Here is a 24,037-nt window from a genome sequence, read left to right as displayed (position 1 = left end):
GCTGCACAATGTGTTGCAATGTGTTGTGAGCTGGTAAATATGTACGACTTGTAGATCAGTTATTTTCGCAGCTTGACACGTCACATGACAAGGTGAGGCTTAAGTGGTTAATCCTTTGCTGTGGTCAATGTCACTCAGGGCAAGGTGGCTGACCTGTCCTGACCCAGATGCTGAGGAGCTCTTCAGGATGGTGGGAGAGGTCTTCATTTTCTGGTCCAAATCTCATGTGAGTATCACCTGTTCCTGTCTGCCCTGGTTCCATCATTGATTGATTTGATTTGATTATTAAACCTTGAAACAAAATCACACATCTTACAAATATTAATTTATTTATAATGTAGGCCTAATATATTTTTTTTTATTGCAATATCCTACCTCGTGTGAGCTTTAAAGTAAAGAGTCACTAGTCCATACCCGCATTTCCACCCACCGTCCATCCGTGCTACAACTACAGACTCCATAGACCGCAACTACAGACTCCATAGAACCACAGCATTACTGTCCGTACAGGCTATGGGACTATGACTACAGATCCCATGGCAAGAATGGCAATAAACAACATACATTTGGGAAAAGTAAAAAATCTACTTCCTTACTCCCTTCCTTACTCCCAATTGTCAACGCCCATGTACAAGTTCAGATAGATTGATAAACCCACAGAGGAGAAAATGGATGAAGACATACAGACGGACGGACGGACGACATACAGACAGAATTTTGTTGATTTTATAGTAGAACAATAAAGTTGGACTTGCTTATTATTACAGGAGGGGAAGCAAACAATTCAGGCCATTTTAACATCATTCAGTGGTGGAAGTACAGGTTGTTTATTTGACTGTATCATCAGCTGAATGTCTTCTCTTCACTGCAGAACTTCAAGAGAGAGGAGCAGAACTTTGTGGTGATGAACGAGATCAACAACATGTCCTTCCTCACGGCCGCCAGTAAGAGCAATATGAGCAAGGTAAGAGCGGCACACGAGACACATACGCTAGCTCATTCATATGCCGTAATAAGATGCTGTCGCTTGCTATGAAGCCACCGCTTTTTGGCAAGCGTCACCATCATGCCATGGAGTATAAGTTAAGCTTTACCCTTCTCATTAATAAATGTACATCAAGCAGTAACATGCTCATAATGAATAATTCACTAACATTCTTCCATCTCTAGAGACAGAACGCCATGGAGCACTTCCACACAAATGAATAATAAACGTTACTATCTACTATCTCATCTCTGGTTCCGGAGAACCAGAATACTTGTTTGATTGTTTTCTATTTGACCAGTTATTAAACTGGTTCTTAACTTTGGTCCTTTGGAACCAGAGATCTCTACATAGGGTCCCATCTGTAAGTGAGTCCCCCCAGTTGCTTGAAAACAAGCTGTTGAGAACCTCTGATGTAGATGTATTACACAAGCGGTACTTTCACATAGTGACGTTAGACCGTTAGTCTAGGGTCATGTCGCTAACTGTGTTTTCTCCTCATGTGTCCTGTGTCGCGGTGGACGCGGGCAGGGTGGCGGAGACGCAGAGGTTAGACTGTGTTTGTGCACGCAAAGAGCGCTGTGCTGACCGCATGGCACCCCCCGAGTTACAGGGAGGCTTTTTCATCAAGCTCTCCCATGGGCTACCGCACTGGAGCACCTTAAACGGAGAGCCCAGTTTATACACACACACACGCGCACGCGCGCACACACACACACACACACACACACACACACACACACACACACACACACACACACACACACACACACACACACACACACACACACACGTGCACACACACACACACACACACACACACACACACACACACACACACACACACACACACACACACACACACACACACACACACACACACACACACACACACACACACACACACACACCAACAAGGCAAATATTAGCAGACACATTTACAGTACACATACAGTTGATAAGTTCAGTTTCCCCCTAGAGGGATGCATAACATTCTCTCTGGTAGTAATTGTCAGTTACAGTACAGTACAAGCTGTTGAAACAAGCCAATGCAGAGGTATATTTCCAGCACCCTCTGGCGGACAGATTTGCAGTCAGTACAGTACATACACAGACAGACAGACAGACAGACAGACAGACAGACAGACAGACAAGACAGACTCATCATGATACTAATGCACTCTGTCCATGTGGCAGAACGTCACTTCAGTTTAAACAACTCAGACAAAGGAATGATGTCTTCAAGTGGGTATATTTATATAATTGCATTGGAGGAATTATCCCTGTGTGTCTGTTTGCGTGTTTGTGGACCTGTTTGCGCGCGCACGTGTGTGCGTGCGTGCGTGTGTGTGTGTGTGTGTGGGGGAGTAGGCATTGGGAGTGGCTTGATGAAAGCTTCTCTGCTGTAGATTGTAGTGTTGTGAGGGTAGCTCCATGGCACTCGGATGAGCAGTGAGTGGATCAAATTCTAATTACCGAGCGCTTGCTGCCTCAGCCGAGTTCCATCAAACCCTTACCCTGGTTTGACTTTAAAAAGAAAAAAAAAAGTTTGCCTTTTCTTTTTAGAAGGTGAACCCTGTTGGGGTCCGTTTTGGAGTCCATGCTACTGTGCCTTCTTTGTTGTTGAATTGTTTTTTTTGGTTGTTGACGCTTGGATTTCTTTCAGCTTTGGTGGGAAAGATTCCTGAGCTGTGGGACTGTGGGATTTTTTTTCTTTTCCCTGACAAGCTTTTCTCACTCCCATTCTATAATATTGTTTCTTGCTTTCATTAGTTATTCACTTGCTTCTCCGCAATTAGCTCATAGTGTGTTTTTTCTAGTTTTTCTCAGCACAATCCTGGAATAATTACAGCGATCTTGATATTGCTAGTCAGCCTCCATTACACTTGACTAACTTATCACTTATTTCTCCCTTCATTATCTAAGTAATTGACAACATTCTGTTGTGATTGTCATCCCACATCATGGTTAGTAGAAAACCTCCTCTCCTCAGCTTTCAGATTGGCATTACTGTAGCCAGTGTGCTGTTGCCTGATCATTACAATACCGCTCTCTGCCCACAGAGCAGGCACCACCAACACCATGCACCATGTATTTGAACTACTTTATGTTTATTTATTTTTTTAATAATACTGTACATACTTGTATCAGTCAGCCATTATGTTAGGTAAATCATAGGATATCAGCATCAGCCTAAAAGAAAAATAATCAAAAAGCATATTGTACACGCTCACTCACTCACTCACTCACTCACTCACTCACTCACTCACTCACTCACTCACTCACACACATACATATGCGCACCCACACATGAGCGCACAGTCGCTTACACACACGTACACATGAATACACCACTGAAGCATTCATGCATTCCATAACACAGGGCAGAGGGGGAGTGCTGTGAGGCCAGACAACAGTCAGTAATGACCTTTGATATGTGTGAGGAAGAGGAGTGTGTGAGAAGGGCTCCGCTGTGTCCGTGTGCTGTGCAGAGGATAGGATGTTTGACGTATCTATCTAGGCCACTGCACTACTAACACACAGGCTGCATTGTGTGTCCTTAGCTGAAGCAGCAATGCTACACCTGAAACACCCATGTGGACCTAGCTGCACTTTTGACCCATATTTCAAAGGCTTTTTAGGGGCAATGAGACTGCAGTAGCTTAGTAGATGCTGGTTGATTGTCATTTCAGTTGTGGGTTCACTTTTGTACCATTTTAGCATGCTGTGGCATTGCGTGGGAAAAAAAACAACAAAATTCCCAAAGCTGACATGATGAACGTAGGGGGGAAAGAAGACATGTTTTATCCTTCCAACGTCTTCTGTTTGTTTCTTCATCATAATTCATGTAAAGAGTAGTTCTACCGCATACGTAGATGTAGAACTATACAAGTAGTCCATTCAGGAGTTGAGAATATGCAGGTTTTTACACTATATGACCAAACGCTACAGCATCAGGTTTGGCTAAAGGTGTGCTAATAGTGAAATCTCCTGCTGTAGTGTTGACGTGAAAACTTGCGTTGCACATGATTGGACACCACTAATCATATAGCTTAATTTATTCTCTTCCGTACGACCATATTGCTTGCCAAAAATAACTGCTCTACAAGCTAACAATGCACCGCGCCACGACATGACACGTTGTTAGATTGTAGATCAATTCTTTTTGGCAAGTGGCACACTCGTGTGATGGACTATAAATTAATCTTAAATCCCCCTCGAAGCTTTTTCATGTCACTAGCATCCCTAAACTTTAACAAAAGGGTTGCGGACCAAGGTAAGTTGCGACTTGTTAGGCATGTGGCTGGAGCGCTTATTCATTGTATCGCCTAATTTATACGTGGTCTCATGACCGTGTGGCCAGAGGAAAATAACAGATCTCAAACTGAAAACAAAACAAAACGTGCGCATTCTTTCAATTGAAGTTCCGCTATTTTCCTCGAGCAAACGTATAAATTAGCCTTCAGCGATCAGTGTGAGCTTACTGTATCCCCCCCCCCCCCCCTTCCCCCACCCTTTCTAGTCCGGAGGGTCGAGTGAAGAACGTTCCAAGAAGAAGAAGCGTGGGGACCGCTACTCTGTGCAGACATCGCTCATCGTGGCGGCCCTGAAGAAGTTACTGCCCATCGGACTGAACATGTGCTCCCCTGCTGACCAGGAGCTCATCAACCTGGCCAAGATCAGATACTCACTGGTACTGTGACGTGGTGTAAACTGAATGGAAGCTGTTATAGGGCCCAGGAGGGCAGTGTTAATTTGACCGCAAACTTTGATTTAGTTTAGTCATAGACTTTTGAATAAAATGTAATTTAGTTTTAGTCATATTTTAGTCGACAATTTTTTTTTTATTTTGGCAGGCCTTGATGGCGTCGTAAGGGCTGATTTTACACTTGGTTGCATGCTGAAAATAGCAGAGTGTTAGTATTAGTTAGGGGTGTGCCGATACACTAATTTCACGAAACGATACGATACGATATTGGGCTCACAACTTCACAACCCTAACCCTAACCTTTCGATACGATACGCACTTTTTTATTATGAAAATATATGGGGGAGGAAAAAATGCAAACAAATAATTCTGTTTTTGCATTATTCAGACATGCAAACTTGTAGCTTTTCAGCTACAATAGCCGTTTTGAATCCAAATAGGGCAATAGTGTGACACCTGACCCGAAAAAAAACAACATGTTGTCACCCTTTTCACCTCGGGGCTGTTTGCATGCCTTTTTTTTTTTTTTTTTCAAAACGATATTTTTTTTTCTCCAAAACGATACATATCGTCACGAAAACGTATTGCGATATATCGCGGGACGATATATCGGCACACCCCTAGTATTATTATATTAGTAGTATTTAAACTATGGAACACTTGAACAATTTTCATTTGAGAAAACCTTTGAAATTTGAGGGAAATTTGTTGATCCAAAGTGTCGTTTTTGTTCTGTGCATGTAGTATTGTGTTAAAATGAATCTTACCTCGCAGAAAGACACTGATGAAGAGGTACGAGAGTTCCTGCAGAATAACCTGCATCTTCAGGGCAAAGTGAGTATGCCTGCTTTTTTGTTGCTGTTGTTTTTGAACTGTTCACTGTGTACTATACCCTTTTGGTTGAAATCCCGGGTAGAACATGAAACTTCTGGATTGCAGCTCTAATTTATACTCCGTAGTAAGCTGGTGTCGCTTTATGACAAACAGTACTGGTGTACTACAGAGTATAAATGACTTAAAATGTATCAGTGCATGTTACTGATGTTTGGACCATTGGTGGTGGTGCAGGTGGAGGACCCTGCCATGCGCTGGCAGATGGCGCTCTACAAGGAGATGTCTGGGAAGGCTGAAGACTCAGAGGACCCTGAGAAGGTGGTGAAAAGAGTGCAGGAGGTATCTGCCGTCCTTTACCACATTGAGGTGGTGAGTACACACATGCGCACGCACTCACGCACACACACACACACACACACAGTTCAGTTCACAAGTATGAAGAACAAAGAGATGAAGGCGGAGCTAGACCAGTTAATTATTACAGGAAGGAAAGAAAGAAAGAAAGAAAGAAAGGCATTCACATCATCTGCAAAAAGAAAAACAACACACTCTCACTCCCCAAACAGCCTATCGTGACTTCTTGGGAACGTCAAACGTTTGACTGGAAGGGGGTACCCTTCCAGTCATCTGGCGCCGTCCCGGGCACTTCCGCAGTCCAGGAATGCAGAAGTGCCATTCTCAAACTAAAAAACATAGTTTTGGGTCATAGTTTTAAAAAACACCAGTGAGTCCCGGACTCACTTTATTGAAAACGTAACAACATCACTGTATTATATTAGATGTATTAAATATTATATTGATATTATAGCTATTTTATTTCGGTTTTATTGGTTTATTTTGGTATATATATATATATCGGTATCGGTTGATATCGGTATCGGAAATTAGGAGTTTGACAATATCGGTATATCGGATATCGGTAAAAAAAGTCAATATCGAACATCCCTAGTCTGTACTTATAGTTATATGTTCTCAGGAAATTTGGTAGAGCAGATAACATGATGGCATATTTGTCTTCTCCTGTCAGACGGAGCATCCCTACAAGTCAAAGAAGATGGTTTGGCACAAGCTGCTGTCTAAACAGCGACGCAGGGCTGTGGTGGCTTGTTTCAGGATGACCCCGCTCTACAACATCCCCAGGTAACTGTTCTTAACTAATGCATCCCACACTGTAATACAAAACACAGACAAGTGAAACTTCACAGATTTTGAACCTAAATCCCATTGTTGTGCTACCTTTTGTCGTCTGTGTATTGGAGTTGTGAATCATCCGAACGTCCGAACGTTTCTGCAAATACAAAACATAGAGGGGGTGGGTTATGGCCCTTGCACACAGACAACAATTTATTTTAACAAACACACAACACGCTTCTCTTCTCTAGGACCTCTGGCACACTACATTCTTTCAGTCTAACCCAGTGCGTTTTTCAGATGTGTTAAAAAGTGATTGACCAAAAACAAAAACCTGCATCTGACCCTGTGCAAGGGCTTTTAGGTTAGCAATTAACCGTATGTCCACAAATACATAATGTGTGTGTCTATCTATAGAGTATGTACAGGATGAAGTACATGAAATGTACATGAAATGTTTTCTCCCCTCAGGCACAGAGCGGCCAACATGTTCCTGGATGGATACAAACGTAACTGGCTTGGGACGGAGGGCTACAAGTTTGAAGACAAGATGATTGACGACCTGTCGGTAAGTCACGCGTTCTTTCTTTCACCTTTATTTATTCAGGAAGGTCAACTGAGAGCCAGCTCTCTTTTCCTATGATGCCCTCATTACAGTGTACAAAGCATACCATTTAAATACAGATACATTACAGGATAATAAACATTTCAGAATATACAAGTACAGTTAGATCTCAGAGTATTCCTCACCAGTATTTTAAAGCGATCAAGTGAAATGAAGTTCTCCAGTTTTAGAACTGATTGTAGAGAATTCTAAAACTATGGCGAATCTTGGCAAGGCATTTATTCCGGATAAGATGATATTTTTGCCAATCAGATCTTAAGCGAGGGGTACGTGCTTTTTTTAGGGATTCCTCCTGTTTTTCACTCTAAGCTTTTTAAAGGGAGCATGCTTATCAGCAATCGAATTAAAGACCAAAATAAAGTGTTTAAGTTTAAGTGGGGGTCGTTCATAGAAGAAGTGTTGAGTATATCACTGAGGTACACATCGTGTATAAAAGCTTCTTCATTAAAACTTTTAACATTTATTTTAAATGTAACCCGATGCTGAGATGTGTGTTGTCTTGTATCTCTGATACAGGCTATTGGACAGTGATCACTGAAATCAAGTGGGAGGACACCACTGGATTTGTATTTGTGCGGTTTAATGGTTAGAATTATATCCATAGAGAGGATCTTACTGGATTATTGATATTGGGCCTCGTTGGGACTGTGAAAGGTTTAGATTATTACAAAGATTTTTTTAGAGTGTTGTAGGCGTCTGTAAGCCAGTCCAGGTTAGCCTCGTTCACTATGACCTTGAACCGTGGTGGCATATCGTCAGCCTCTTCTGCATAGGAAGCAGGTGTTTGCTCTGAATTGTGTGTTAATCCCTACTGTGCCTGTGTCTTCAATGATTAGAAAGCCTTGGAGGAGGAGGAAGAACATGAAGAGGAAGAGGAGACAGAGGCGAAGCCTGACCCCCTGCACCAGCTCATCCTTCATTTCAGCCGCACCGCGCTCACAGAAAAGACGTAAGGCAACTCTGAATGATGGCAGCTTTAACCACTTGAGCCCTATTATACTTCTCTCTGTCTGTACAAGGAATAGCAAAAAATAGCTGATCTACAAGCTCACACAAAACTCTAGGTTGAAAGTAGTTAAGACACATGTGCTTGCTTGTGTCGTCTTGATCTTTCTGCAGGCTGGATTCTGACCTAATGTCATGACTCCACTCTGGGTCTGGAAGTGTGAAAATCCATTCTAACTTCTTCAGTCTGATGCTCATCACAAGTTCTGTTCTGTTTTCTTCCTTTCGTTTCAGTAAACTGGACATTGACTACCTCTATATGTCTTATGCTCATATTATGGCACAGGTAAGAGGTCCTCGCTCACCATTTCTCATCAGATAAAACCCTCATGCTGCGTTCACTTCACACTAGTGGTGAAAAAAGCAACAGTCAATTGCACTACCGATCAAAGTTGCGCTGGCATCAGCTTCTTTTCAGCACTCCAATGATGCAGTGAAGCATCAATCAATCCTTTTTTTTGTTTCACCATGACCATTTATACTCTCCTTCTCTTTCCCCACAATTCCTGCCTTCCGTTTCGTAAATGGCAGAAAAGCTTATTCTTGTTGTTAACCAGTTACCTCTGCTATTTAATCCTACCCTTTTCATTTATGCAGTTTGTTATGAGCCACACGTCAACAGTGTCTTGGCAGCAAATGTACATTATTGGGTCATACTCTGCCGTTTTGTTGTTTGTAGCCACTTGTGTGTGAACGTAGCATCAAGTTATTATTCATAAAACGTTTCGGTCAACCTTCATTAGGTCATTTGACCGAAATGTTGCATGAAATAATTCGTTTCTAAGTGTAAGACGGTGTGCTCTTTATAAAGTTAACTTCAAACAGACATAATCTGCAAAGAACCAACATGGGCATGGGTGGGCCTGTTGCCACCATTGTCATCTTGTGTGTTGTCGTTGTTGTCTCCCCGCAGAGCTGCCACATTGGTGAGGAGGACGAAGGGGGAGAGGAGGGGGAGGAGTCTACCTTTGAGGTGCGACAGAATCAGACAGAGATGGTATGGGGGGGCCAGGGGAAGGGGGACAGGGGAGACAGCCGATGAAGCAGCTCCCCCCACGCAACGAGTGACCACACCAGGCCACCACACACCCGCACATCCCCCCTCGCTGTCACATGACTGTCCTGTTCTTTTCTGTCTCTCTCTATCCGTCTCTGTCCTTCTCTCGTTCACTCACACCACTCTGTCTCTCTCTGTCTCTCTGTCCTGCAATGCGGTGGACTGACTCGTGCATTCCTTTGCTGGACCTCTTGTCGTCTTGTAGTCTGATCAATGTCCGATCAATGTCTGATCAATTAATTTCTGTTTTCCTTCTCCCATTCTAAATTGCATGAGACCTGAGTGCAGAGAGATCTTGCAGCTAAAGACAACAAAATAAATGTCTTGTCAAAAAAGCCCTGAGGGGCCGTCCCGTCCAACTTCAAAGTTTTTAGAATGAGTCATGGGACTCCGATAAATGATAGGGTGATAAATGTCTCTCTAAAAGCCTATATTAAGTCACACTTAGTTGCACGACAATGGCACGCACTCTTAATCACTTAATATTAATCACTCGTAATTCTTCCGTGAAAGATTCCGAAAGTCTGGCATGGATAATAATAATGTTGTAGTTGTAGGTAACTCTGGATTTTAGCATTGTGCTTTGTTGTTTTCGCAAAGCGTCAACTGTAAAGCTTTCTTCAGTGGACATTCTGAACATTTTTACACGCGCAATTTATTTATTCCTTCGTTGGTATAAAACCTGGTTGATATTAACAAGGACACCCAAACATTTGGGGGACATACATATCGTATTATACGGACATCAAACACTCTTCTAGATGGCTGGTCCCTTAGGCCTTGCCTTAAAAACCAAAGTTCAGGCTGTGTTCGGGATTTTATGCCACAATTAACTTAGTGTTGGAGAGCAGCGCGTGTTATAACCACACACAACAGCCAGTCGTTATGGTTATTGTTGTTTCCACACAGTACAGTAGCTTGACATAGGCCGATAGGCTCATTGTCTGCTGATTCAGCAATGGCACGTCGCAACATTTTTGAACATGTGTAGCATAATATCCCTAGTTGTGGCCAGGAGCCTAATATCTACAATCTTGGCCAGGGGGATTCCCCTTTGGTTCAGCGGTAGATGTTTGTTTCCCATGTGGGAGACCTGCCTTTGAATCGAGGTGGTTAATTAGGGGCTCAATCGGTTCGGGATTCCTGGTGTGTGGGAGACCAAAAAGGGACAATTGTAGCAGAGTATCCCTGCCTGTAGCCCAGAAGCCTGACATCTCCCTTGGCCAGGGGGCGATATCCCTTTGGCTGATTGAGAGATGTTTATATACGGCGCTCGCAAAAGCAGACGTCACAATCTGTAGTCTGGTCCCATCTCATAACCTGACATGCAACAAATGCAAACGACGGGCAAAACCTCACACTCTGCAAAAAAACCTCGACTCACATCACTGTTTTCTGAGTCTTACTCACCTCTACTCACATGACCTCAACTCATCCATTAACGTCTGGTTTGAGACAATAACCTCCAACTCTCCTCGGGGCAACCTGTCGATTTTGTTTGTCTTTATTTTGCATTGGACCTCGATGACTTACTGTACCAAGTATGCCTCTCTGTACTCACCCAGGACTACAGTAAAAGCCTTGCACAGTCAACCAGACAGACTCCATTTCCCTCAACCAAACACTCATGCACACGAGCAGACAATTTTGTACACGTGCATGCGTACACACACACACACACACACACACACACACACACACACACACACACACACACACACACACACACACACACACACACACACACACACACACACACACACACACACACACACACACAACCAAGCACTCAAGCACTTTTACACAGCCTCAAACGCACACACTCACACATACTAGCCAATAAACACCATACAAGCAGGACCTCTGTACCCAGAGACCGATCGTCCTATATCAATCAGGGGTAGGGAGTGGGTGGGATAGGGTAGGAAGGGGGTGGGGGGTTGGGTGCTAAGGGTGAGGGGTGGGGGGTGGTGGTGTAGATAGAATGCTTCTGGTTGGGTCCTTGGCATTGTGTGCTATGGGTGGGTTATGTGTATTAATCTCTTTTTGTCAACAGGATGGTTGTCTATAACATTGTAATAGAATATCCATGGTCATAGAAGTACATTCCTTCCATTGCGGTTACACGTATACTTTAAGATTAGTCACAATTGCCAGTTCACTATAGAAAGCCTTTAGCTCCTCATGCGTTATGAAGATGAAGATATGAAGAAGATTATTTGACAGGGATGTCCTCATCTCTAAAACCTCAGGCTTATTAGTTACACAGCTTAATCGATAATGACTTATAGGAAATAATTATTCCTTTCTGAGGAGTCCCTAAAACTGGTCACATGTACACATTTACATTTGAGATATTTAGTAGACTATTTTTGTATCCAGATCCACCAAAGTGAACAACATCTGGAGAATTAAGTTAACACTTTCGATGTTAAATGAACAGGTTCAGCGCATTGATCAAGGACACATTAATTCCCATGGTAACCTTTTGGTTCATTCTAAACCACCTCACCTACCTAAAGTAGTGCTAGGGAGCTATAATAAGAAGCAAACAGCCATACTGTTGGAGTGCATGCTGTCAGTAATATTGAGATTCTACTACTGTACTGGAATATAGGAGTGTGTGATCAGGCTGTGTGTCCGGTCTTGAGGAGAGTAGATGGGCCCTGCTGCTTGCCGTATAGTCAAACATTTGCTTCCGCTGACAAATGAAGAGCTGTATATAACGACCTCCACCACTAATACATGTGTTACGATAGAAAGAGAATACATGATTGTGTGTGTCTGTGTGTGTCTGAGCGCAGACTGGAGCTGCACAATTACGCTCCAATGAATCAAAATTCTAACATTTCCAAATAGTGTTACAAGTTGTAGTCCCAACACCTGGAAGTGAGTTTGCAATATATTCCCTCGTAGATTCAACCCCCCCATTTAGTCATTATGTCAATTCCATATTCCCTGTGTATTATAGTACCATGTCACTGCTAACTCCTACAGTAGGTCCTAAGGAGAGTACAAACAAAAGCCCGCCAAAGATATTACATCACACTTAAAACTGAGCAAAAACAGATTCGGGCATTATTGCAATCACAGCATTCATATACCCCCCAAAAAGCAGAAAGTAATATGTCTTCCACCAGTGTCACGCAGGTCTAGTTTGTGCCAGGTCATGTGTGTGTGCTTTGTGTGTTTGTGTATTGTACAGTAAGTGCAGCGCAGGTGTGGGGGGAAGGGGCGGTGCAGGCCTGCTTGGCAGGGTTACAGCTTCTCTCTCTCTCCTCCACAGGACAAGGAGATGGAGAAACAGAGACTTCTGTACCAGCAGTCCCGTCTGCACAACCGCGGGGCTGCAGAGATGGTTCTGCAGATGATCAGCGCCTGCAAAGGTACTGTGGCAATTTATGCTGTCACAGTAGTACAAGAAAAAACGATTTTTAGCAGCCTCTACTGGTCACAACCGTCATTGCAGGCCTATAGCTGAGTCCTGCATTACCCAGAATTCCATTAGTTTTCACCGGAAGACGGAAGCGTTTCAAAAAGCGTTCTTTTAATTGTTTTATACTATCTACGGATCGTTTCTCTTAGCCAGTGGAGCTTTAGTTACCGTGAGCTGTGCTTTCTTTTGCCGTTGTTTTTCCATCTTCAAATCCTATAATGTCTTAAAAACAGTGTGAGATTCCTTTTTGCTAATAGCGCGGTAGTTCCTGGACAGACAGGAAACCGGTGCATTTTTGTTTCCGTTTCCGGCCGGATGACGTCATTTTCGCGGGAAAGAAGCCCCTGTCCACTTTCAATAGAAAATATGTTTATAAAAGGTTTTCGTGGGTTAAATTCATGGAGTGGGTGTTGTGAAACATTTGCCATTTTTTTTTTTTTTTTTTAAGTTACCTAGTATTACTTTAACACTCCTCCCACCCTAAAATAGATTTTCATTAAATGTCCGGATTGACTGCCTCTCAAGTAGCTACTTTCAAATGAATAAACCCTTGTTCTACCGTACCTTTCTCCTCTCCAGGCGAGCCAGGAGTCATGGTTACATCCACCCTCAAACTGGGAATCTCCATCCTCAACGGAGGCAACTGTGACGTCCAGCAGGTCTTTGGAAGCTCTTTGTGGCCTTTTATTTACCTCCATCCCATCTCCACCTTCTGTTGGGACCTACACTGTAGTCTCACGAGCCAGACTGTTGCGTCCCACAATTTTCAAATGCTTCCGTCATACAGTCTGGAGTCTGAAAATTATCAAGCTATAAAGTGGATGTGAAGCCTCCTCCCCACTTCCGTTTAGTCTTTACAGTCGCGCAAATTTATCCTAATATAAATAAACATCATCGACGTAGTATGTACTGTATAGCTTGCTGCTTAGCAAAAATGGAAATTAAAAAAATAAAACGTGAAGATTTAGAAATATATTTTCGTGAACGGAAATGACGAACAGATGACAGCTTCCTGCCTCAGATTTTGGGAGGTGTAGTTCCCGACTCTATACAGCATTTGGAGATTGTGGAATAGTTGTCTGGCGACGCGAGACTAGTTGGGACCCAAACAATCGGCTCAACAGCTGCATTGCATTTTACAGTACATTTTTACAGAGACATGGAATGAATGTGCAGTAGGGGTTCAGGCATACATCTAAAGTTTTTATCCAGAGAGACGAGGAGTATGCTGGTAAGGGTTTGGTATATCGCATAAAATGAATCCTAAAATGAGCAGGGTGCTGCTGCATCATTGTCTACCAGTAAACGATGAATGCTGCAGAAACCTGATTGATCCCACGATACAAAAATACATACTGTAAAACATTTCAGCAAAGGATAGAAATTGTACTGATTTCAGAAATAATTCACAGTCAGATGAAGCTAGATATCATAACTGACTTGATTGGTTTCTCAAACTAATATAAGTACATCATTTCATGGTTCTGGGCAACGATGTTATTTGAAGCTGGGTGACCAAAGTATACTTTCCCCTTTGTTTCCACCAATAGTATACCAGCTAACATTTATTTTTGTGTAGACATTCACTAGGTAAGAAAAATGGTTGTTTAAGTGGAAGGTATAGCTGCATATCTTCTACATAACAGTGACATTTTTAAAATAGATTATTTTAAATAATTTTGCCCTGGTTTAGCATAATAGATGGAGAAGAGAAGTGGACCTAGAATTGAGCCCTGGGGGACTTCACATGAGCTGGAATGGAAATATAATGTTTTTGTTCTTCTTCTTCGTGTGTGTGTGTGTGTGTGTGTGTGTGTGTGTGTGTGTGTGTGTGTGTGTGTGTGTGTGTGTGTGTGTGTGTGTGTGCGTGTGCGTGTGTGTGTGGTGCACAGAGGATGCTGGAATATCTGAGGGATAAAAAGGATGTGGGATTTTTCCTTAGCGTTCAGGCTCTGATGCAGACCTGCAGGTGAGTTCACCTTCTGGGAAATTGAGATACAGGCCTTACAGTAAGACAAAACTACTGCTCTCAAAGCGGATAGCATATCATTAACGTGGCAAAAATACCATAACATCGCTGTCGGGAAGAAACATTGTTCTGTCCAAAACCGTCACTTTTCAGGAAATGGAAAAAAGAACCTTCAAAAGCTCTAGTTAATACTTTTAATTGGTTAGATATTTATAAAACCCAAAGACACACTTAACCACTTTCAACCTGGCGTCCCTATATTGGGCATGTTGGGCATGTCAGTAAACTGTGTAGGGGAAAATCGCTTAAGATTTGAAAATAAGGGGCACGGTGGCGCAGTCGGTAGCGCTGTCGCCTCACAGCTATAAGGTCCTGGGTTTGATTCCCGCCGGGGATGCTGTGGGCACTGGGGGCGTGTCTTCTCCTCCGCGTCATCAGCGCCCATACCCTGGGTGGGGTTAGCGAAAGGGCCTACTCTGTGTGGAGTTTGCATGTTCTCCCCGTGTCTCCTTGGGTAGGGGGATTAATACCCTCACAAAAACATGTAGTAATCCTGGTCGCTATACCGCCTCCCCCATGACAGCCGGGGCGCCTGATGGAGGGGAAGGGAACTGGCTGGAATAACGTGGTCGTTCCACGCGCTACATCCTACCGGGGAAACTCCCCCCTGTCAGGTGACACGAAGGTCAGTTGGCTCTCATGCATTGAAGGAGGCATGAGCTCGGCCCTGGGCTCCCTAGGCTGTGGGGGTAGTGTAGCGCCCAGGATCACTTAGAAAATTGGCACCCGGTGAAAAAAGGGTTACAAAATCGTGGGATTTGAAAATGGTTTTGTTTCTCCCAAAGTAGCAAAAATTGCCGATATGCAAGCTCAGAACGTGTTGTGTCATGATGCGTTGTGACCTTGTAGGTCAGTTGTTATCAGTTGTATAGTATTATTGTATTTATATAGTATGAGGCTGTATATTTTAAATGTGTGAGTGTGTGTGTGTGTGTGTGTGTGTGTGTTGGCAGCGTTCTGGACCTGAATGCATTTGAAAGACAGAACAAGGCCGAGGGACTTGGAATGGTTTCAGAGGAAGGCACGAGTAAGTAACGTTACCGCCACACGGTCGTGTGACAAAAAAACAAAACAAAAACTTGCACTTGCACACAAACCTGCCTATCACATTTGGAACAGATTGACCATTTTCAGTTTGTCGTATTATGTTTGTTGTATAAGATTGTAGTTTCCATGTTGCACTCTTGTCATCTTGTCGTTTGCCCTTCCAGGTCCATTTGTTACACTGTCAGAGATAAATTAACACTTGAACAGGATATTGCCGTGTACAGGACCTGTTTGCATCATGTTTTGACCGTATTTCCGTGTGAACCTGTTCATCCTCCTGACAGCGATGCACTCACAGTCTTGTCTCTTTGTTTCCCTCCCTCTCTCTCCTCTTCCACACCACATTCACAACACCCCCCTCTCCCTACAACCACCATTTTGCTGTTCTCGTGGTACTCAGATATGGAACGTGGTAAATAAAAACTGCCTTTCATATTCTCTCTCTCTCTCTCTCTCTCTCTCTGTCTGTCTCAGCCTTCTGTCCTCTGGCTATCTCTGTCTCTGTCTCTTATAGTTTCTATTGACCTGACTAGTCTTTTCCTGTGTTGTGTAGTCAATAATGCATTTCATTTCGCTCTCAAGGACCTCACAAAATCCAACTTTAAAGTCACTCAAGGAGGTTAAAATGTAGACGTGGCTGCCCTACTAACACTAGGCTTGGGCCGTTATTCCATAGTCTCAAATATCGCAATATTTCCGTGATACCCCGACCGTGATTCCGTGATATCCCTTAACCGATGTGCATATTTATTAGTTACCTAACCATAGCAGTTGAATAGATGCACAGCATGAGCTGACTTCAGGTGATTGTACATAAAATGTACATCACAATGTTGAAATGTATAAACTGTGTTATGTCATTCAAGATTCAAGATTTGTTACATCTCATATATAGGTACTGTACAGTACAGTACAGTTTCGGCTCCTCGACATAAAGAATAACACGAGAATAATACCTAAAGCATTTACACAAATCAACATAATTAGAAATAAAATAAAATAACCCAATAACATATAATTATACGCAGTATATGTATACCGTTTATTGTGACGTTTTGATGGTGATATGACATCTTTTATATCGCCCAGGCTTAACTTGTACACGGTGTTATCATTTTGCTCTTTCACTCTTTGCGTACTTTGGTGATGAACAAGTTGGATTTCGTCTCCTTGAGTGCTTTTAGAACAGATCTACTGTAACTCCATCCATGTTAGATCAGCGACTGACCGGTCACTGATCAGCCCTCTCAAGGAGATTGCAGAGCCTAGAAACAGAAATGAATTGCAGCCAAAACCCACAACATTATGACTCTACAGTAGCCTATATCACTCCGCAAAAGCCATATGGCCAAATTCAAAGGTACCTACTGGCTACTAAGCCATCTGTCTAATACCATCACACGTAACCCCCCACCTTACACACATACCCTAACCCCCACCACCCCTAAAACCCCACCCATTCACCACCAGATGTAACCCCTCTACCCTAAACCTACTACTACTACTACTCTACTCGTCAACATTCCTTTTTTGACACCAAAGGATGTTCTCTGGAAAATTGGGGCATCACGCCAATGTTATGCTTATATGTAAAATGCCAATGCATTCTGTATTTATAATGGTACTACTAGTACTACCGTACATACATTCATAACGCGCTAACACATCTCCCTATAATGCATTATAAGAGTTTCTATAAACCTTCATCATGTCTTATGATGACTTAGTATCAACAGTCATAAGGTAATATAAGTTTGACTATAATACTTGATGTTAGGTATCACAATCGAACAAAGATGCTCATTAGACCATGACATTTCATTAATGGATAAAGCAATTATGAGCAGTTTTTATACTTGACCTTATGAAATATAGTCTAACTTATAATGTCTTACGACTGTTGATAAAAGACATCATAGCACTCGGGTGGCGCAGTGGTAAAGTACCTGCCCACCAGGTACATTACGTCTATACTGTAGAGACAGAGGCGCTGCGTCCTCCCGGTGGGAGTAGGGTACAACAGCAGTGACAACACAGGAATGTGTGTGTGGGGAGGAATTCATTGGCATAAATGACTAAATTGAGGAGAAAAAGGTGTAAAAAAAAAAGAAAGAAGAAAAAGACATCATAAGGCATGAAGGCTTGTAGCAACTCTTATAACACATTTGGTGTATAATGCCATATGAAGGTATCCTGTGAAATATTAGATGTAGAATTCATAGACAGTGTTACTGATTATTTTTTACTTTGTTTTACTGTTAGATTTGTAGATCTTTCTTAACCAGAGAGCATCTCGAGGAGGTCAACACACTCTCACTCCCAAAACGGCCTATAGTGACTTCTTGGGACGAATTTGACCAAACGTTTGACGGGGCTCCCCTGGGGGTCGTCTCAGGACGTCCCGGTCCCTTCCGCTCTCCAGGAATGCGGAAGTGCCGCTCTCAAACCCAAGACTAAAAGGGTGACGGCTCCGCTAAAAAAAACTGTTGTCCACGAGGGGCACCGCCGAACGAGCCGCTAGGCGAGCGAGCTGCCGCGCCGAGTGTTGCGACGTCTGCTTCAGCCGACTCTGCGCCATTGGAGATATGTCCCGATAGGGACAGAATCGTAACTCACTTCCATGGGGTCAACATGTGACCCTGTGGGGTCATCCGTCCCAAACTGTCACCCGTTTGCCGTCTTGGGAGTGAGAATGCGTTGAGGAGGTTAACAAATTGTGGTTGAATTGCCACACCAATCCTTACACTTTTCCTTCCCTGCTAATATGCCACTGTTGTGTCTCTATCGCCTATTTCCTGTGTTCACTCTAATCATTGTATCCTCAGGTTTAAAGTACCAGGATCAGCAACAGCATTTATTACTGAAGCTCACCTACTAATGTTTGCTTTGACTCATTCGCAAGGACTATCGAGCGAGCGGCTTGGTTGAGTTATGATGTCAACAAAGTTTTGACTTGTTTTCTGTCTTTACTGAATCCCCTCTGAGCTTCCCCTTTACTACTGACTGAAGCGTCTCTGAGCTTTCCCTCCACCTTCACATGCTGATTGAATGCCCTGTGAGCTTCTCCAGTACATACACATTCTGATTTAATCATCGCTGAGCTTTCGCCCTTCCTTCACATGCTGACTGAATCCCCTGTGAGCTTCCTCAGTATACATTCACATACCGAATGTGTTCCTCAATCATAACCCATAACACTTGCTTTAAACGTAAACTGGATCTCCTGATGTCTCTTCCCACCCATCAATCCCTCCCATCCCTCCCTCCGTCCATCCCTCCCATCCCTCTGTCCATCTGTCTATAAATGGTAAACTGCGCAGCGCCTTTATCCAAAGTGCTTTTCAATGTGCACACCTTCCGATTCCCAAGTGGCCGCTCTTGTAACTGCCACCCCCTCCATCCATCCATCCATCAACCATCCATCCATCCATCTTTCCATCCATCCATCCATCCCTGCCCTCCTCAGCACCCACACACACATATTGAACCAGAGTTAGTGGAGTTCAGTAGATCTGTCCTGCTTGACATTGTGGCCGTAATAAAAAAACACGTAGAGAAGCAAAAGCTGTCCTCATGGCTCATCATCTCTGTATGTCTGTATATCCAACAAGTCTGTCCGTCTGTTCGACTTCATCAATCCTAGCTAGTTATTATATATGTCTCTTTGTCCATTCATTTATATGTGTCTTCAGTCCATTCAGTCATTGTAGTATGTTGTGGACTGTGTGAAGTCTTGTGTCTGTCACTCTATCTCTGCGCGGACAGCCGGTGTGTCAGTCAGGTAGGTATTGTACAGTTCTGACTGAGGGGGTTCAGAACCTATCCGCCGTCTCCTTTCGAGTGGACGGACAAACAAGACGTCCTCTGTGTTGTTGTGTTGATATTTCTTTTTTTGTTTTGTTTTGTTGGACTAACGCATGCTAACATGGGGCTTATCAGTGGTGTGGTATGAGTTGACGGTACTTACATTTTTGTACACACACACACACACACACACACACACACACACACACACACACACACACACACACACACACACACGCTAACTGTTTCACCTGAAACATGACATCACCACACAGGTGATACAGGTAGGTCCGCCCCACCCATCCGTCCAGTAAAGGAACATGCCAGTGTATCAGATTCTCTCAAACATCCTGTATAGATTTTCTTTATCCCTACAAATTCTAATCCGTGAAGGACCTAGGCCTCTGCTGGCTTCCATTAGACCAGTGGTTCCCAACCTTTTCTGGATCAGGGCCCACGTGAACATCTCAACGGTACTTAACCCGTTAAGACCGGGAAGGCATCTGTGTAATTTTTAGACTTATTTGGCAATTTTTTAGCAGATCTACAAGCTCGTAGCTTGTATATCTGCTATTTTTGAATAGCCAAAGAAATCTAAAATGACACAGATGCTTTCCCGGTCTTGAAGGGTTAACAGCACTTAACAAGACTTTGCCATCGGTTGCCATGTTAAGTAGTGTAGAGCCGTGTGGATTTTCAGAGTATGTTTATTTTAATGATCATTAAAACTTTTTTACATTTTTCTTTTTTTTATATCAATGTTATATTAATAAGATCTTAGTGTTTTGCCAATTACTTGGAGGCCCACTTGAAATGTCCTCGTGGTGCCACCAGTGGGCCCCCGGCCCACAGGTTGGCAATCGCTGCGTTAAGAATAGAGGCTTAGCAGCAGTCTGGGTCCACAGACTGGACTGGTGTTGAGAACCACTATTGTATACTGCAGTGCTTCTCAAACTTTTTCATGTCATGGACCCCCAAATTGATATGTATTTGGCTGCGGACCCCCATCTGAAAAGGTTTTATGCCAGGGACCCCCCAGAACAGAAGATTTATGTAGCTTTTTTTTTTTTAAATAGCAGGTCTACAAGTTCGCTGTGAGCTTGTAGATCTGCTATTTTTTAATAGCCAAAGTATAAAATAATGGTTAAAGTGGTAAAAAATTGTATGATGCCATATTCATTAATTTTGCTGGGGACCCCCTGAAACCTCCCCCAAGGACCCCTGGGGGTCCCCGGACCCCACTTTGAGAGCCAATGGTATACTGTACTCTTCACAGCCTCTCAGTACACCAAACACGCTGCACTGTAAAAAAAAGCTAATCCCACATTTAACATCCATCTCGCACGCTCCCTCTGCCCCAGACGAGAAAGTGATGGCGGACGATGAATTCACCTGCGACCTCTTCCGCTTCCTGCAGCTGCTTTGCGAGGGTCACAATAACGGTGAGTGACGACAAGTATCTAGACCCTAATTAACCCATTAAGACCTGAGGCCGCTTCTAAAAAAAATCAAAATCCCAACAGTTTTTCGGAAAAAAACATTTAAAAATCCTTTTCACGATTTTTCAAAAATAGCAGATCTACAAGTTCATAGCGCGGCACCGAGTGCCGCGCTATGAACTTGTAGATCTGCTATTTTTGAATAGCCAAAGAAATCTAAAGTGACATAGATGCGTTCAAGGTCTCAATGTATAACCGTATGCTAAAACGGGCCTTTGTTTTATTCCATTCCTGGAGTATTATTGACCGTTTCCGTCGTGTGCACTTCCAGATTTCCAGAATTACCTGAGGACTCAGACCGGAAGCACCACTACTATCAACGTCATCATCTGCACCGTGGACTACCTGCTTCGTCTGCAGGTGACCCTGCTGCTCACACACTGATTCTTGCTTAACCCACTCAATCCGGGAACGCATATTGTGTCATTTTAGATTTTTTGTTATAACCACTATTTTATACTTTAGGCTATTCAAAAATAGCAGATCTACAAGCTCACAAGCTTGTAGATCTGTTTTTTTTAAAGCGAAAATGTTTAACTCAAATATTTGCTTCTGGGGATTCTACAAATGTCTTCTAAATCCTAACTTTTTTTTTTCATGTCAAGGACCATCCAAAATTATATGTATCTGGTTGCGGACCCCCCATATCAAAACATTTTGTTCCAGGTACCCCCCCCCCAGGAGTAAAATATGAGTTACAATTGTCCGCTTAAAAAAAAACATATATTCAAAGATTTGCACAAATGTTCACGATTTTTCAAAAGTAGCAGATCTACAAGCTCGTAGCGTGGAACCGAGCTTGTATATCTGCTACTTTTGAATAGCAGTATAAAATAATTTCTAGAATCTAAAATTACACAAATGCGATTGAATGGATTAAAGCGTGTTCTTTGTTCCTGGTGGAAGGAATTGATGCCACAAAATTGCTCCTTTGTGTCCTGTCCTCTGCCATACTCTGTCATCTTGTGTGATGATTCTTCCTTACACCTGTCTGTAGGAGTCTATCAGTGACTTCTACTGGTACTACTCGGGGAAAGACATCATCGACGAGCCGGGCAAGAGGAACTTCTCCAAGGCCATGACCGTGGCGAAGCAGGTCTTCAACAGCTTGACAGAGTACATCCAGGTAAGGGAGCTATGCTCAGACATTTTGGATTGGCTAATTTCATAACCCCTCAGCTAATTGTGTTTTTGAAAGATCCCATATTGTACTCCTTATCAACATTTAGAAAAAAGAAAGAAACATGTAAAGAAACATGTATTTGAAGTTGTTTGCTGAACATGCCATCCATTAAAGCTGTTTATTCATTTATGTAAAAAACAAAAGAAAATGAGCTTCTTGTCAACTAAAACCACCCTACGTAACTCGGACGGCGCTGAGTCAACTGAAGGTGACTTCGCAACGCACAGCGACTCGCTCGCTGTAACTCGCTCGCCGGTGCCTCCCGTGGCTCAAGTCACCTTCAGGCGGCATGCCTCCGGCGGTGAAACCGAGTGCACCTTCTTCAATCTGACTGGTTCTCCAATCGTACTGTGACATAGATACTATGCTGAGGCTGATCAAAATGACGAGAAATCTCGACATTGGCATTGGAATTAATTTCTCTCTCTCTCTCTCTCTCTCTCTCTCTCTCTCTCTCTCTCTCTGCGTCAGGGTCCATGCACAGGGAACCAGCAGTCACTGGCTCACAGCAGATTGTGGGACGCTGTGGTGGGATTCCTGCACGTCTTCGCTCACATGATGATGAAACTGGCTCAGGTAAGACTTGTGACGTACATTCCTACCTGTGTATACAGTATGTATCACACTCTGTATGATGTGGTTGCTATGTAGCGGATATACACTTACTAGGGCAATATGGTAGATTGTTTGTACGGTGTGAGGCGATGCATTACAATTCTCCAAGAGTCAAACTCACAGGAAACAATTAATTTAGCATCAAAAACAAAGGCTCTTGGTCTTTCCTCTATAAACATTAAGGTTTAATGGACTCATCATACAATTATCCAATTAGAATGAATTAGATAGTATACATTATTTAATCTAATTGTGCGCTTTGTTGTTCTCGTGTTCCCCGCAGAGTAAAGCATGTGTTTATTTGATTCTTCTTTTATTTCATAGAATTGTCGCAATAACTGTTTATTTTTCAAGTAATGCAATTATAATTGAACAAAGTGGATGTGAGTCTTCATTAGCGTGGCGTAGCTAGACTATATCACTGCGTGGATATGAGTCTGGTGCTTCCATGAGGAAGTTTTTTTTCCCAAGGGGCGGGATCAAAACAATGGCCCTCGACGCAATTGGTTAGACCTACAACCAACTACCAATTACAGTCTCCCATATTCGAATACTGGGCCCTGATTGGTTACCCACGTCTTCTGGAGCAGGAAATGGATTCTCTATGGAGCGGTGCCAGACTCAAATCCCAGAGTGCAATTTTTTTGCACTTGCAGATTCGTCTGGTCCCAGGCTAAGTCTTCATGGTAGAAACTCTGACTACATTTATCTCCTTTTTTCTTTGGACACTTTATAATTCTGCATAATTCTTTTGATCAGTTTTCTCTTTCTTTCTTTCTTCCTTTCCATAGTAATGTGTTTTGTGTAAATATTGTGTCTTTAATCACTTGCTTGAGCTAACCGAGACCCGCTGGCGTGTGACTCTAATCTTATAACAAACCTTTATATAAAAATATATAACACTTCTACACAACACACTGTTTCTGCAGTGCATGTTTGTATTAGAACAGGTGTAACACCCGGGACTTGAACTTGGGTCTCCTGCGTGGAAAGCCAATATCTTAACCACTATCCTAAAGGGGAATTTCCCCTTCTCCGGGGAAGATATTAGGTATTTTGCTCATCAGGCAGAGGCTCT

General features: G+C 43.0%; 1 protein-coding gene across 4 annotated transcripts in view; it reads left to right on the top strand.

Annotated features, from left to right (window-relative positions):
- ryr1b (ryanodine receptor 1b (skeletal)) overlaps nt 1-24,037 on the top strand; it is a 148,858-nt gene that overhangs the window by 90,587 nt on the left and 34,234 nt on the right. The window contains exons 70-88 of one of the 4 annotated variants that reach the window (XM_084064375.1): nt 139-226; nt 872-964; nt 1,517-1,534; nt 4,509-4,679; nt 5,469-5,528; nt 5,763-5,897; nt 6,556-6,668; nt 7,131-7,227; nt 8,121-8,233; nt 8,524-8,575; nt 9,203-9,262; nt 12,633-12,732; nt 13,362-13,441; nt 14,675-14,751; nt 15,765-15,838; nt 21,024-21,104; nt 21,433-21,521; nt 22,159-22,287; nt 22,816-22,920. In XM_084064375.1, coding sequence (XP_083920501.1) covers nt 139-226; nt 872-964; nt 1,517-1,534; nt 4,509-4,679; nt 5,469-5,528; nt 5,763-5,897; nt 6,556-6,668; nt 7,131-7,227; nt 8,121-8,233; nt 8,524-8,575; nt 9,203-9,262; nt 12,633-12,732; nt 13,362-13,441; nt 14,675-14,751; nt 15,765-15,838; nt 21,024-21,104; nt 21,433-21,521; nt 22,159-22,287; nt 22,816-22,920 — 1,735 coding nt within the window. Of the gene's footprint in view, nt 1-138; nt 227-871; nt 965-1,516; nt 1,535-4,508; nt 4,680-5,468; nt 5,529-5,762; nt 5,898-6,555; nt 6,669-7,130; nt 7,228-8,120; nt 8,234-8,523; nt 8,576-9,202; nt 9,287-12,632; nt 12,733-13,361; nt 13,442-14,674; nt 14,752-15,764; nt 15,839-21,023; nt 21,105-21,432; nt 21,522-22,158; nt 22,288-22,815; nt 22,921-24,037 lie in introns of all 4 variants that reach the window. The other 3 variants (XM_084064373.1, XM_084064376.1, XM_084064374.1) reach the window with 3 other exon arrangements.

Source organism: Gymnoscopelus microlampas (genome assembly GCF_963454915.1).
Source record: "Gymnoscopelus microlampas genome assembly, chromosome: 8".
NCBI classification, from domain to species: Eukaryota; Metazoa; Chordata; class Actinopteri; order Myctophiformes; family Myctophidae; genus Gymnoscopelus; species Gymnoscopelus microlampas.
This window is presented reverse-complemented; position numbering and strand designations above follow the sequence as displayed.